At 33.8% G+C, this 16,585-nt stretch overlaps 1 protein-coding gene across 5 annotated transcripts in view; it reads left to right on the forward strand.

Annotated features, from left to right (window-relative positions):
* The window catches only part of LOC112143303 (CUB and sushi domain-containing protein 3), a gene marked incomplete at its 5' end in the record, with an annotated part of 317,263 nt that overhangs the window by 157,397 nt on the left and 143,281 nt on the right, over nucleotides 1-16,585 (forward strand). For all 5 annotated transcript variants that reach the window (XM_024267159.2, XM_024267162.2, XM_024267160.2 and 2 more), the window contains 2 exon segments: nucleotides 15,783-15,896; nucleotides 16,314-16,409. In XM_024267159.2, coding sequence (XP_024122927.1) covers nucleotides 15,783-15,896; nucleotides 16,314-16,409 — 210 coding nt within the window.

Consider the following 16,585-nt stretch of genomic DNA (forward strand, 5'->3'; position numbering starts at 1 on the left):
TATATAGACGTAGCATAAAGCAATGACTGGTCATACAATACTAAACATTAAATAAATACAAAGATGCAGTTATTTGTCAGCTGTTTTTTCTTGGATCCACTTAACTCTTTAAATATTCAGATTTCGTTAATGTGCACTGTGAATTCACTTTGCTCTTAAATGAAAAATGTATACACTTTTTTTTATTTTGCTGAAATCTTTTTAGTCACATTTCAAGCAATTACTCTGCTTGTTTTTATCTGATGAATTATTCATACAACTGAACCTACTGCCTTTGGCGCCACTTGTAAACATAAAATCTAACCCTGCCCCATGGAATTCACTTTTGTTTATTTCAGATTTATCAACTGGCATGTAATGTTTTCATCTTCTTTAGTGGAGTAAGCAGTTTCTCTTCCAAACTTTGAAAACAAATTGCAGCTTCCTCCAGTCTTTTGTGCTTTGATAGGTCCATATATTAAAAAAAAATATATACTGTATATATGCAGCATGTTTTTCAAGATTACTCAAGAATTAGATTTATGGTGTGTCCATATAAATGTTTCCTGCATTAGTTTTTGGTTAGCTTGCGGTATTTGTGAAGCAAATGTGTTTTTGTCAGGATCCTTGCTGTGGACCACCACTGTAATTCAGAGGGTGCATCTTTTTTTTTTTTTTTGCTTTTGTATAACATTAAATATAATATGTTTGCATAAAAATACATTTAGATGCCCCTTATTAGTAGCAAAACTATCAGTTATTAATGTTAATTAATGCATAATTAAGCATTAATTGAATAAGGCCACTTTTATTCATTACTTTGCATTAAATAATACACTTAGCAATGCATAAAAGTGGCTTAAACACTTTATTTAGCAGTTAATTAATGCATAATTAGGCATTAATTATAAAGGGGTCATATTTTAAAGTATTTCCAAATAATCACATGAAAATCACATGTAAAACCTAAAAAATATCAGAAGAATGAACACAACTTCCTAAAGTATTTTATATTATGATTGACTCTGGTTTACATGCAATTATTTACTCATGATAACCTACCTGCATCTCTAGACCTCATAAAAACCTATTTATGAATATCTAATGACTACTGATTAATCATATTTTAAAGTGTTAACCTTGGGAAAGGACCTATTTAGGGATCTTTTACTACAACTATCCTCTAATGAGTCAAGGTGAATTTAATTTATAGACATAACCATCAATCACTTGTGTTTATCTGCCTGAGGCTTTTTTATAGCTCTGTTGTGCATGTCTGTATCAGCAAATATGCATAACGGTTGCCACAGAAGAGTTAGGAAATACAAGAGGAGCACTGACCTATTGCTGTAATGATTGTACGCTTTTAGAAGATGGATAGAGAACGGGAGAAAGCCTGGAGATAATAAAAGTTCATGGGGCTACACTTCAGAAAAAGTAAAAATGTAGAAATTGTGAAGGATGGACTTTTTTTTCTCAAATGTGTGTGTATGTGTGACTACTTGCAAAAACATGAAGTGTCAGAAATATGTTGTAGGTCTTCATAACAATACATGTACTCACAGACACACATGTGTATTTATGTCGCACAGATCTCAAGTTACAAGATATAATTAGAAACTAATACTTTTGACACGAGCCGCCTCTCACTAACCAATCAGATTGCAAATTGTTACACTAGTTCAGGGGTCGGCAACCTTTAACAGTAAAAGAGGTAAAAGAGCCATTTGGGCTTGTTTTCCACTGATCAAAACCTAGAAGGAGCCGTATAGTCTTACTTTAACCTTTAAGAAATATGGATTTGCATTCATGACCTTCTTTTTTTAATTTTTATTATTTCATTAATTATTTCTATTTTTTCACGAACTAAAGGAAAAATATAAAAAAAAAAACTGGAATTTCTCAATATTGGATTTAATTAATTATTTTTACCTTTTACCTTTAGTAGAGGCCAAATTAGCAAAAAAAAAAAAAAAAAAAGATCTTGTTGCCTAATTACTACCTGAACTCCAAATTAACATAAAATTCCTCAGTAAATTAAAACAGCCAAAAATGATACAATATTGCTAAAATAGAAGTTAAACTCTAAATGAGCCTAAAAACACCAGTAAATAACAAATTAGCCAAAAATGTTTCTAAAATATTAGCTTTACTCCAAATTTGCATGAATGATTTCATTAGAGGCCAAATTAGCAAAAAAAAAAAAGCTCGCACGTTGCTCAATTACTAGCCGAACTTCTAAATGGTCTAAAATTCTTCAATAAACTAAATTAGTCCAAAAAGTTACCGTAGTTCTAAAATAGAAGCAAAATCCTAAATTATCCCCCCAAAATTCAGTAGATAACAAATTAGCCTAAAACATCAGCATGTTGCTAAATCTTTAGCTATACCCCAAATTAGCATAAAATTCTTCAGAAACTAAACTAGTCAAAAATTTTAGCCTGTTGCTAAAATAGAAGCTAAACTTTAAATTAGCCTAAAAACCCAGTAGATAACATATTAGCATGTTGCTAGAATAATATCTAATCTCCAAACTTTTGAAAAACACTATTTTATTTTTCTTCACCCAGAGAGCCACAATGGAGAGATAGAAGAGCCACATGTGGCTCTGGAGCCACAGGTTGCAGACCCCTGAGCTAGTTTAAAAAAAAAAAAAAGCACATTTGCTAAAGATTATTTCCATTGATTGTTGTGAATATTTTTTGTTTCTTCTGTTTTATCTTCATGCAAAACAAGGTGTAAAATCCTGAAATAAATGGGGACAGCCAAACCAGCCACCCTTTTTAATAACCTGTGGTTGATCTTCTAGTTTACACACAACATTCTATTACTATTACAATTATTAAGCTCCACACTGCTCTAATTCTTTTTTCGATTTAACATTCACATCAGTTATGTCTACAATCTGCACTCCAGTTTAATGTGTGATTTGTGAATTGTTGCCGAATGGGATGAAATGTTTTGTCTGTCAACGCGACGAGGCGCAGGTTTTGGAGGTCAGGGAACAGTCTCCACTCTCACCGTCTTTTTTTCTTTTAAGGTCATTTTTGATGAAGCTGAAAAAACTTTCCACAAAAGTTTCGATTGAAATGTGAATTTATATTCAATAAACTCAAGGTTACATAGATGGTTTTGGTTATTTATGCCTACCAATCTGTTGTTACTGCAGCACAACACAACAAATGATTCAGTTTCTGAGAAATTGATATCCACAATCTGCAGTTCTTTGTGTTCTTTGTGCCTTAGTCACATTGAACTATGAATCGGTTATTTCCAGGAAAACATTTTTTAGCATTACATTTTTGATTGTAAATAATAACATTACAAAAAATTGTTCTTTCTGTTAACATTATTTTTTTAGTGTTTCTTCTCTCTGAAGTGGGGAAGAGTTAAATAAAGCTAAAGAGATCACTTTATGATGGTGCCATATAGCTCATTTCAAGTTAAGTTTTTTTTATTTTTAAGTTAAAGTACAGCACTTCTACTTCCTTTATGATTAAAAAAACAATCATGTTCAATTTCCACACAACCTAATTTTATTCTAAAATTATTTATATTTGGACATGGAAATATTCTGAAGTGAGTGAAAACTAAATGCTAAATTAAAATGCCATTTTCTTCAAAGTTGTACTTTAAATTGTTAGGAACTTCTCTGCATACATACATAAGTAACCTTAATGTAAAAATGTAAAAAGTAATTTCCATTTCATTTTTAATTTGCATTAGACAAAGCAAAAGAAAAACCTTGTCAGCTTAATGGGCTGAATTAAGAAAACTAAAATAGAGTTGTTTTCTTCACAGTCATCTGCAAGCACTGTGCAAAAGACTTGGTGTCACTTTAAATGTGTCAAATCTACTTAAAAAGTAGATGATTTTATTTAATTAACATTCATGAATTATGTCAAACAAGAATAAAAACATAACTTTATTGATGTGGAGGTTGCTCCTCTTTACTATTTTGCAGGCATATAAACAAAAATAGAGGTGATTATAAAGATTGGCTGGTGCGACTCTTCCTTTTTTTGGTTCAGTTCATTTAGTCAAGATGGCCTGTTTTCCATAATAGGAATGACTGAGAGTAAAAAAAAGAAAGAAAATGTTTAGAAACAAAAATGATGAGATTAAAAAAGCCGTGGGACGTTCTGTTGGCACTAATCAGTGTAATATTCTTGCAATTTGATTGGGTACTGAGAGGCTGCACAACAAATTCCTGCTGACAGGAGAATGTTGATGATAAATGTATCACTTTAATCTATGAAAGTTGTCTCATAATTAGAAAATTGTTTTTTGAAAATAGAAAGAAAGGTTATATTTTAGCAGCATTTAACTCATGTTTTTGTAATTCTCCTGCTCCTTTCCATACGTTTTTCAGCACTTAAAACTCAATCCCACTTTCAGCGATTTCAGAAAACTTGGCATTAAAACGTATTATGCTAGCTGTTTTGCTAAATTAGATATTTTTACAACCTTTTGGTTAATTTGGAGTTGTACAAATATTTTAGCATTATTCTAGCTGGTTTCTTTAGGCAAATTTTTATTGTTTTTTTCATATGTTAGCATTATGCTAGCTGTTTTGCTAAATTAGATATTTTGCCTGCTTTTAGAATAACTTGGAGGTGTGCTAACATTTCAGCATTTTGCTAGCTGTTTTCTTTGGGAAAATTTGGAGTTTAGTAACATGTTAGCATTATGCTAGCTGGTTTCTTTAGGCAATTTTTTTATTTTTTATTTCATATGTTAGCATTATGCTAGCTGTTTTGCTAAATTAGATGTTTTGCCAGTTTTTAGAATAACTTGGAGGTATGCTAGCATTTCAGCATTATGCTAATTGTTTTGGCAAAATTAGATTTTTTTTCAGTTTTTTAGGTTAATTTGGAGCTTTATGAATATTTTACCATTATGCTAGCTGTTTTCTCTAAGCAAACTAAAAGCTTAGTTTATATGTTCGCATTGGGCTAGCTGTTTTGGCAAAATTACAAATTTTTCATTTTTTTTAGGGAAATTTGGAGTTGTCCTAATAGCATTATGGTAGCTGTTCTCTTTAGGCAACTTTAGAGTTTATTTAACATGTTTGCATTGTGCTAGCTGTTTTGGAAAAATTACATATTTTTACTTTTTTTGGCAAATTGGCATTTAGCTAATATTTTAGAAAGCTTTCAGCTTCAGCCGTTTTAATGATCAGTTTCAGCATTTTCAGCAATCTGTTCTGGCATCTTCAGCAGCTATATACAGTTCACAGCATTTACACTTGCAATATCGCAGGTAATGAAATATGTCTAGGTAAATATTATATTGTTCACAGATATTTTAGTAAATTGTCCCAAGTTGTAACTTGAGTTTGTGTATGTGTCTGCTGTTTTGAGGACCTGAAAAAATATTCTTTTGTTCAAAAAATGTTTGCAGTTGTGAATCTTTTTTTGCTTAAATATTTTTTACATCTGCAAATATTTTTTTTTAAACACAATGCGTTCTTAGCTATTGCAAAACATGTTTTTGCTCTTTTTTATCACCTCATCTTGCAAATTTGTTCTACCGATGCACAATTTTTGTTCAACCTAATTTGGTTGTCATGGTAAAACTGATAAATATTTTAGAAAGGAATATAACTCTATTTTGAACAACACATTAGATGGAGTGTGTCAAATAAGTGAGACAATTATAATGACAGAGAAAGAGAATAAAGGGAATGATAAGAAAGGAGAAGACAGAAAGAGGTCCTGTTGAGGTAAAAAAAAAAAATTAAAACATTGACCCTGAGGCGGATTCTTTAGTTGTCAGTCATGTTTGCTGAAGAGTGAGATTGTGCCTTGAGCAAGCCTTGTACAGACAAAATAACATGTCTTTGTCTATCTGCTGCAGCTTGTTATTTATACACTTCCTTCAACCAGAAGTCAAGAGCTTTGCTGTGATTCTCTTGCATAAGTTATACAAACTTTGTTCCTCCACAGCATACGTATTTGTGTGATTAGAAAGTCAAAAATGAGGATGTACTGTAGACTCTGTAAAGCAAAAGCATTGTTTTTCATTCTTTTCTGACAGTCTTTGTGCTGGTTTGCACAGAAAAACATGCTGTAGAGTTACCAGGTTTCAAGAGTCAAAGATATAAAAGATAAAATATGAGTAATTAGGATGACTAATAGTACAGATATAGTTTTAAGTTCACACCCCGCACATCTGTCATCTTCTTCCTTTCCTTCAGTGGTGACAAATACCTCCAGCTTTCAGTTCAATGAAGGTAGGTATTACCCAAGATAGTTGCTTAATGGACTCTGTGGAGCTTATGCCAAGGTTCAGCCACATTCCTCCTGCCAAGGGCTAATGCAATTTCACTGCGATAATGGGTCTTAAAAAATATATGTCTTTGGTGTCGTATACCCCCTCTGTTTCTGTAAATGAGGAATGTGTGTGCCGTTACAATGCAGAATCTCAGAGGACCCGCGCTGCCACAACACAGAGAAAGACAGGCAGCTCCTCCATTATTCATCACCAGAAGTACAAACACATGTTTCCATTTTCCGTTTTTTACATTTGAATATTATCCCCGCTGTCTTTCACACCCTATCTGAGATTTGAATCTGGGCACCATGAAGCAACGACCGGGCCAAAAGGCCTGCCGTTACATTTCAGTGTATGTCATTTTGCTGCTCTTCTTTTGGGTATTTAACCCCTAAGAGACGACTCTGTACAAAAAAATGTACACATCTTACATAAGAAATATATTCAAATTGATTTGATATTTTTTTAGAAATGTCATATATATATATATATATATTAATATAACTATTCTTAAAATGTCAAAATGTAAAATTCCAATCCTGTCTTGCTAAGTGCTTTTCTCCTTTCTGTGAGGTGGATTAGCATCTTGGGAGTCATCAAGACATTTAAATAAATGAGTGGTCCGACCTGTCGGGCTGCTCTTGTAAACCCTTGATCTGCAGACATTTGCTCACAACTCATTCCTTATAAAACATAATTAAAAGAGGAAAGCAGAGGATAGTGAAAGGTTAGTTTTAGACATGTTGCATTATTTTTATGACCCCTTACAGGGGTCTGCTTATTGATTTAAACACACGTCTGACAGATTGGAGCTTGTTAGTCCATTTAAACAAGTTGAACTTGGCAACTTTAGATGGTTGAAAATTTAAAAACAATTTTCAAGCAATATTTTCTTATTCAAATTCTGTTTGATTTTGTCTTCACTGATCCGATTAACCCAATATGCAAGAGCTCACAGGTGATGCTTGTTCCAATAAATATTGTACTAAAATCATTTAAAATATTTTTTTATCTGTTCTTTTTCTGTGCACAATGTTTTTTTGTGCTTTAGTGCCAAAAGCACCTTTAAGAAGTTTAAAGTGTCAATTATTCACTCATCGTACTTCTTTTTTTGGGGGGGTTTCTAGTAATTCTAAGAGTCTACAAAATGTACTTTGTACATTTTTCTTAATATTTAACCAAAGCAATGCATATAATTAGCTTTATAAAAAAATGCCCAATATTCATTCATGACATTTGAACGATAAAAAAAAACATTTTTAGGGTGTGTAGGCATCTACTTAGAGTTTACAATAAATGTAATCATAAAGTCATCATTGCATTAATATGTTAACCCCTTAAACCACATGTGTCAAATCAAGGCCCGGGGGCCGAATCCGGCCCTCCAGATCATTTTATATTATTGTTATTAACGGCCCGATGTTATCTTGTGCTCATTTCCAATTTGTATAATTTGGACAAAATATATTTTTATGGAGAGCAAAATGTTTAAAGTTATTTAAGGTTTCTGGAATAATAATCCTGGCTGTTTCTATTTATAGTAATGTTAAAAAGTTGTGTTTTTAAAGTTTTAAAAATGTAGTTTTAGAGTGTTCAATAAATGTTTATCCCGTTCGGCTCGCGACTAATGGTGCATTTTTTATTTTTGCCCCTGTGCGATGGAGTTTGACACCCCCACCTTAACATGTCTCCAAATTACCTGAATGTAGGATCTATTTAAATGCAAAAACATACATTTCTTTTTTTTTTTAATAGCTGGAAATAAATTCCGTCATTAAGGGGTTAACCCGAACGGCTGAGGGAAATTCTCACATTGAAGCAGTTAAACAAAGAACTTATAACACTGTTGTGCATTTGAAACCATTTCAACAATTTAGCTTCATTATCATTAAGATGGAAAAGCACAAAAAACTGAGGGACTAGAATAATTCATTTTAGAGGATAAAAATTAATGATCCATAAACAAAAATATGAACAAATAAGAACACGAGCATTTCAAACTTAAGACTTCTACCAAATATTTCAAACACAAGGAAAACACTTGAGTTTGTGCAAAAGCTTTAAGCAGGTGATTTTTTTCTTCTTTAGCGAGACTCTGAGGCAATTCCAGAGAACAGATAAACCATATGGTGTGCAGCATGTTAAGTTTCAGCTGAAACAGAGGTGTGCACGCTATATGTAATCCAGCCAGAGGCTGTTGCTATTTTTACAGAGACTATGAGGAAACATCACAATCAAGATGGAAACATGTTTTATAAATATTAGTACGCACTTTTATTGCATCTTTATTTGAAAGGCACTTGCAATGACACATTGAAATAACCAGCAAATAGATTTTTTTATGTGCTTCTGCAATACTTGCAGAAACAATTTATTCTTTAAATTGCTAAATACCGGTTTAGTCTATATTTTATACTGCGCATGTTTTAGGACCAAACTGTAAAGAAATAAGTCAACATGTAGTAAGAATTCAGCAACTTCCCTGAAGAAAAGGAAGGATTTCAAGCTTGTTATGTTTGAGAAAAGACTTTTTGATAATGCAAAGGCTTTGATTTAATCCAGTGCTGCGTAACAAAAGCTTGAATACCTTTCTGATTGAGAAACATCAGTGATTGTTTTTAACATCCATATCAAGGCTTTTGTTTCTTGAATACAAAGATCTAAGTGATACAAGTGAAGCAAGGTCCAGTCTTTCATAGTACTGAGTAGACTGAATCATCTAAACCTTATATGGAATTTTCCATGACTTTCATGAGTTACCGGATTAAAAGTTGGAAAGTTATATGATGCATGGCTCTGAAATACACAACGGGGCAAGTTATACTCATGAAGTGTTTTATAGAGCCTGATTCTCTTTTTTATTAAAAGTTTAAAAACTACTCTTAAAATCTGCCAAGGACGATGAGCAACCTCAAGGTACCAAACAAATGTGTTAAAAAGTGGAAAACATTTTCCCACTGAAATAATGTCCTGTAAAAAAATCGTCATCCTTTCACTTCTCCCTTTGTTCTATGGTTTCAACATGCTTTGAGTATATTTCTTAACATTTTTGGGGACCTGCTATTAAGCCTGGCCTTTTGCATTTAGATCAGTTGCCACCAATTCCTAAAAAACAGAACCAAAACAAAGAAAATATGATTCCAACTTCAAGCTAAAATGCGGTTAACCCTTCATGGAGCATTATTAGACATTAGGTTTCTGCAACCATCAAGACTTGAAGAGCCATTTGAGTGAGTTTCTTACTGACATCAAACCAGTTGGAGCCACAAAGTCTTTCTTCACACTTTTAAAAAGTTACTAAGACACTGACTTGTATTTATGATACTGATTATTATTATAGGTATAAATTAATATTTTTTTTTCTTTAAAGATAAATTGCTGTTTTTTTCATGTGACTTTTTTTTCAAAATAAAATACACCCTGAACCACAAAGGGTTATCCCATTGCAGCAAATATAGTAGTAGTAGGTAGTGTTATGTCAGCAGCAGTTTTAAGAGGTTTTTTAAAATTCATTTATTTATTTGTTTACATTTTTGTGGTGCTTTCCACTAACTTAAAAAATGAAATCCCCGCTGATTAAGTGACCTTCACTTTGTTTTTCAATCCATAAGGTGCAGTTAAAACCCTCAGATTTGTTCAGAAATGAAAAAAAAAAAAAGCCTCATAATTTAGTTGTGATCTCCAATTGAATTTTCTGCAACGCACAATAATCTGTAAAAATGTTTAGTTGGATGTGTCATCCGTACTTTTTAACTGTTTGTGAATATGTTTGAGTCCAGACTGGTTCATATTTAATACAACTAAAGATATAAAGCAATATAGTGTCACATCAAAATGGAATAATACTTGTAGATCAAAAATATTACATATTTAAATAGACGTTTGTGTTGATTTTTCTATTAAAATGTATCAAACTGCCTTTTAATTTGAAAATTATTTTGACACTTTTTTGCTTTAACTTTCTTTTCTCTCGTAGTTTCTGAAATTATTAGTTAAAAAGTCATAAAGAAAGTTAATTATTGAGCTTCAGGAGGATTTATCTTCTGTTTGAGGTGTTATGCTGTTGAGACATTTTTCCAGCTCACACATCTGAGTGCCACTCTGATGCCGCGGCGTTCTTGCTGACCAGGTGCACCCGATCCCTGCCACGGTCGGCACTTTTTCAAATGGATACTTCTAGGAGAATAACAAACCTTGTCACTAAGCACTCATCCTCCCCAAAATGGTTCCAGGAGCATGACATTGATTTTAATTTACTTCACTTCCCTCCACTCTCTTCAGGTCTCTGACCAATAAAAGCCCCTCAGATGTGGTCGGGTGGCTTTTTTGACACTGTAAATGTGCTGGTCAACATCTGGCGTTGCACCACCAGTGAGTTTTATCAACCACAACCAGCTGCTTTGAGCTTCTTAATATTCCAGTAATTTCTATAGGATCCAATAGGAAAACAAAAAACAACTGTTTTTGGACATCAACATGGAGATCTGTTAAGAAAGACCTTCCAGCTGTACCGCCGACATGAATTCATTAATATTACATTTGCATACAGGGAAGATGTATGATTAAAGTGGCTTAACTGCTCTGGGGTAATTCCAAACATGGAAATGTTCATGTTCAGGTGGAAGCGGATCACTCTAGCTCCCCATGACTCGGCCCAGAGGACAACAGATTCATCTCAGTCCTGCATATATTAAATCACTAGTTCCCAATGATTTACTGGCTTAATATCTACACATTGTTACAGCAAAGGAGCAGATTAGAGTCACGCATGGCTGGCTGTGGATAAAGGCAAAAGTGAGCGGCACGGGCTCCAAACTCTGTGTCCATAAAACATGGTGTACAGCTTTTATAGCTTGGTATTGTGAGCATGCTAATTTTACAGCGTTGGACTCTCCCTGGAGATGAAACCGTCTTTTACTTTTGTCACTGATGTACTAGAGAAAGTGATGTGTTACTTTTTTCTGTTTGCATTTGACTGTTTCATCATCAGTTTATATTTTCTAAGTAGCAGAACATCTTTATCATCTTTTTTAAGTATGTTTTTAATATGTTTAGGTCAACCGAGCGTTACCATTAGCCGTCCTATGGGAAATTCCATTAAACGTTAGCATCAAGCTAGCGGACTTTAGCTTTATATACTAAATGGATTTATATTTCTATGAATTGATTTTATCAATCCAGCCCTAGTTCAACATACACCTTCACGGCTTCTCCCCCCTCTTTGTATGCTTAAATGATCTAGTTTATCCTCTAGTTTTTATCTTGTTTTATGTGATGATATTTATGTCCTAAAACCATCAAAATCACGGTCGTACCCTCCAGTCCTTCCCTATCCGTGCTGCTGTTTGCTCATCAGTTTCAGTCATGCCGCTTTGCTTTCCGCTTTTGCTTCTCGGTCTGCTTTAGTACATCTTTTAGTTTACAAATGTGTTGTGGTTTTTGTGCTGTAATGATTTCTTAGCAGTGTGACATGAGGCCACTTAACCAGCGGAGTTCTGTGTTGTGATGGCAGGAAGTTGTTCTATAATTTATTGGCATAGAGAAAGGCTCCTTCTGACAATAAAAAAAAGAGGCTGACAAAAGTATATAGAGAAAGTATATTGTTCATGTTTTCTGTGTTTGTGATATGGAGAGTCTTTGAAGAATCTGCTTTGAACAGCATGAATTTTTCTTAAAACATTGGTTGTAGCGAGGCACTAACATTAAATTGTCTTGCTTGTTGCTGTTTTGTGATCCTGATAAAAACTTTAAACTCTTATTGGAAAAGCAGAACTTCTTCTTCTTTTTTATCAAAAAGGCTATAAATAATAGATGTTTTGCTCTGTAAACCTTTTGTGTATTAGTTCCATAATAATAAATAAAACTAGCTAAAAAATAAGCAAAAGACCCTTTAAAACAATACACAGTAAAAAACAAAATGCAGTACTTAAACGAGCCGGCCCTGTGAATATGTAAGGCAGAGGTGTCAAACTCATTTTGGGTCAACCTGTCTGATCTCAAGTGGGCCGGACCAGTAACATAATATCAAAATAACCAATGGTCCACTTGTTATCTGTAGTTTTTTTTTCTTCAGTTGGAAAAAAACACCTAAAACAACAAAGTAGTCTAAGTACTTATTATTAAATTGTTTATTTCTTGATCTCTTGTCTTTGCTCTCCCTAGTGGTTGAATTGTGTGTTACGGTCATTTCTTTAAAGAATCATAACTCGCCACAGGAATGGGCTAGAAACTTGCCTTTTTCCCCAATATCCTTATATGATTTTGTCTTCATGACTGGGCTAGACTAAACCATTTGGTGGGCCGTATCTGGCCCGCGGGCCGTATGTTTAACACTTCTGATCTAAGGCTATGGAAGTTACATTTCAAGTTACTTTAAAATTAATTTGAAGTAAACCATGTATTGTAATGTCATTTTTTATTATTGAATTTTAAATTGCCAAATTGTTATTTGAATTATGACATCAAAAATTAATGACAATTTACAATGCAACTGATTTTGTTTTTATTTAATATTTTTTATTTGTCACATTGAATTGTAATTTTTCATATGGAATTGTCAATTGCAAAATACTTTTCCAAATTGCATGATGAATTTTGAAATTGAATTGTTAATTGAGAAATGAGTGTTACTTTAAATTGTGTCTCAAAAAGCTTCCATATACGGCCTTATTTTACTTCTGTTTTTTAAAGAAATAATGAAAATAGGCAACCAGACAACAGAGGCTGCAGTACACGTTTGGCGTCTTATTAAACAGAAGCACAACTTTAAGCACATCTACATATTTTGCAGCAAAAAAAAGGAAAAATAACAAATTTAAAATAAAAAATGTCAGAAATCGAATATGAATAGAAGGCAAGAAAGTAAAACTTAATTGAATCTTCTTACATTTATGTACAAGGTCATTTAGTTGAATATGCTGCAAAAATAATATAATTTCTATGTTTTTCTTGTTCATACAACAGAGGTTTTTAGTTTCAATGAACATAACTGTACTTAACTTTGATTTTTTTCAGAAAATGTTGCTTATTTTATTCAAAAATACATTCTTAAAGCATTCTCTGCACACACATATTCCCAGAATTCATTTTTTAAAGCCACATTCTCCCTTCTATGAACTTACTGGGGTAACATGAAGGTTCAGCTTGTTGCCCAAGGATATTCCAGCGCATTGAAGAGCTGGGGATCAAACCGCAGGCCTTGTGGCTGGAAACCAACCAATCTCTGTCTAAGCTGAGCTGCTTCACCACTGATTTTCTGTTCGAACAAAATGTTGCCAAAGACTTTAAAACTAGTTTGTTACAGTCATGAATTTTAAAGAGCTTTTGATTTTGATGATCAGAAATGTGTTTTCTTTCATAGAAAAAGCACATTATAAAAATACTGAATATATTTCACTCCCTTGAAATTACAGATATTATTTTTTTAAATTAATTGTCTTTTGAAATAAACCACTCACTGAAAGTGGGTGAAATAATATATTGTGCTTTGAAAAAAAAATATTGGCCATTCGTAATTAATTCTCATTATCTATGCGTCCCATAAATCCAAATTTTAATTGATTGGGTTTGTAGCTGAACACAAAAGCGTTTCGGTGCAGCAGCATGATATGCCTGCTCTTTATTCTGACAGAAATAGCACAGTGTAATCTGTGCTTTAGTGATGTGCTTTCTAGGCTTACTGTATCGAGGATGACAAGGGAGAACTTTAGAAAACACCTGTCAACTGCTCGCTTTGGTCACCCATCAGCGCGCTGCCTAATTTTTGGCAGATATTTTCTGAAAGTGGAGGAGCTTTGTGAAGACACTAATGAGCACAACCCCATGCAACGCTCACAAAAAATTAAACCTACTATGATTCTGTATTTTTTTTTTTGTGATTACAAGAGAGCGACAGAAGGGACTTGAAAGAGAATTAGAAAAACAATAGGTAGCTTTCACTGTTCACCAGAGGGCAAGATTGAGGCTGCAGTTTCACCATTAAAAATTCACAAGGCTTTATATGCACAGACATGCACAGGTGCACAGACACAAACACACGGGGAGTTGCAGGGCCAGCGATCCGCTCTGCCACGTCTGTTCATTTGGACGGGGAATCCGATTATCAGATCAATTTCAAGGACGTGTACACACCGTTACAATCAGGAATGATTCGAAGGGATTTTTTTTTAAAGACATTGTTTTAAAAGGTTTTTCAAGGGTGTATCTACTTAATTTGGATCCCCCGCAAATAAGGCGGAATATTGTATGTAAATAATTTATTATTCTTTGCAAGAAGATTTTGGGGGGCGAAGAAGAATACAGCCAAAAAGAAGACAAAACCTTCTTGAGTTGAGAAAAGCACTGGTCGGACACTAAAACCTTTCCGCCACTCAATGGGTTACATGTAACGACAGAAGCTCCGCCCTTATGGACCTATGATCAGTGGGGGACCGGAAATGGTACTAGTTGGTCCGTGTAACCCTTGTGCTATCCTAGGCATGTTTACATTAAAAGTGGGGTCATCTTGACCCCCCAAGACAGCGTGATTAACTTTTTTTTCAAGGATTTTTTATCTTCACTGGTGACAGACATAAGATCCTGACCACCTTTGTCATTTAGGTATATATATATATATGTACAGTGTATATAGTATATACATAGTATATATACTATGTATATATGCTATATATATGTATATATATATATATATCTATATATATATATACATATATATGTATATATATATATGTATATCTATACATGTGTGTGTGTGTACACACATACATATATATATATATATATATATATATAAGGTTAGTTTCTACTAGGCTATCAACCATATTCACTACAGGACCGTACGGTAACGCTTTGACACAAATTTGACTTTTTGTTGTAACCGACACATCAACTGATTCACTGGTTCTGGTCAAGTTTAAATTTTAAACATGTCTGCTCATAGTACCAAAAGAAGAATAAACTGAACTTTATTATTTGATAAATCTCAGACTGCTAAACACGATCTATCCTGTAAGGAAGCAGCAAACAAATAGCCTGCATTCTGCCAGTCTGACATAGCAGCGCTCCTCAGAAGCTCCAGCATGGGTTATTAATGCTTCCTCCATGCAAGTGCTTGTGCTCCATCTGCTGATGCCAGTGCCCATCTTCCAGGAACATGCCTCTTTAGGAGCGCAGAGAAAATAGCAGCATCCTTTATAATTACACGGACACGTTGGGGCTGGAAAGGGGGTTGGGGTGACATCTATTTTCACAGCAAAACCTGATGCCTAATCCAATTTTTTCTGCATTGTCTGAAGGTTATTCTCCATGTGCGAAATACCACCGCACATCAAAGTTGGAAACAAAATTCAATAGAATACCTAATTATTGGTTCTTCAAGAGATGTGCCGGAAAGGTTTCTACCTGCAGCAGAAGTGACAATACATGTGGAAAATAAGTCCTTCTGTACTGAAAGGGAATTTTTGTGAATAGACTTATGTATATTAAGCAATTTTAGTGACTCACTATCTTCTTCTTTTTTTCCTCTAAAGTGCTCTTTGGTCAGTTTGTGGTGTTCCAGACTCTTCCCACTGATGCAGTTGAGATCTATGATGGCCCTTCAACAGAATCCGCTCTGCTTTCTTCCATATATGGATCACACTCAGGTAAACACGCTTAAAAGTCTAAAACCAAGGCTTGAAGCATTTTCTTTTGTTTTTTTATAAATAAACAATACTTTTACCACTGCTTTTTATTCCTGGGATAGTATCATAAAATCTAAGCAGTTCTATGTTGTCAAGGTTACTCTTCTCATTTAGTAGCTGCCCTGTGAGAAGCCTACAAACAAATTTGATTACATTTCCTGAGCTCTAAGACATTCTGCTTCTATCTTAGAGAATAGGTCAAATTGTTAATCTTACATATATTGTTTGTTCTTCTACAGTTTAATCCAATTTGCATTTAAAAGGCCATATTCATGCATTTTGTTATTAAATCTTATTTTATCTGAACTGTGCACTTACAAACAAAAGATTCCATAAAAAAAAATTAAAATCAGTTGTGCTGGTGTTGTTTTTTTTTAGGTGAAACACTACCCTTGAGTTCAGGAAACAAGATAACGCTGAAATTTACCACAAACGGAACAGAAACAGCGAAAGGATTTCATTTTGTGTATCAAGGTAAGGCTGCTTTGTTTCATATCTTTCCACAGGTTAGAATGTATTTAATGAATTTGGCTTTGCAGGTAGTGTAGCCTTACATGCACAGCATAAACGGATAAGGAGCAGAGACCCAGTGGATGTGGCTCTGCACAACATGGCTAGAATAATGTGGTATCAAATATCCAGTTTTGGCA

This window comes from Oryzias melastigma, linkage group LG16 (assembly GCF_002922805.2).
Source record: "Oryzias melastigma strain HK-1 linkage group LG16, ASM292280v2, whole genome shotgun sequence".
In the NCBI taxonomy this organism is placed as follows: Eukaryota; Metazoa; Chordata; class Actinopteri; order Beloniformes; family Adrianichthyidae; genus Oryzias; species Oryzias melastigma.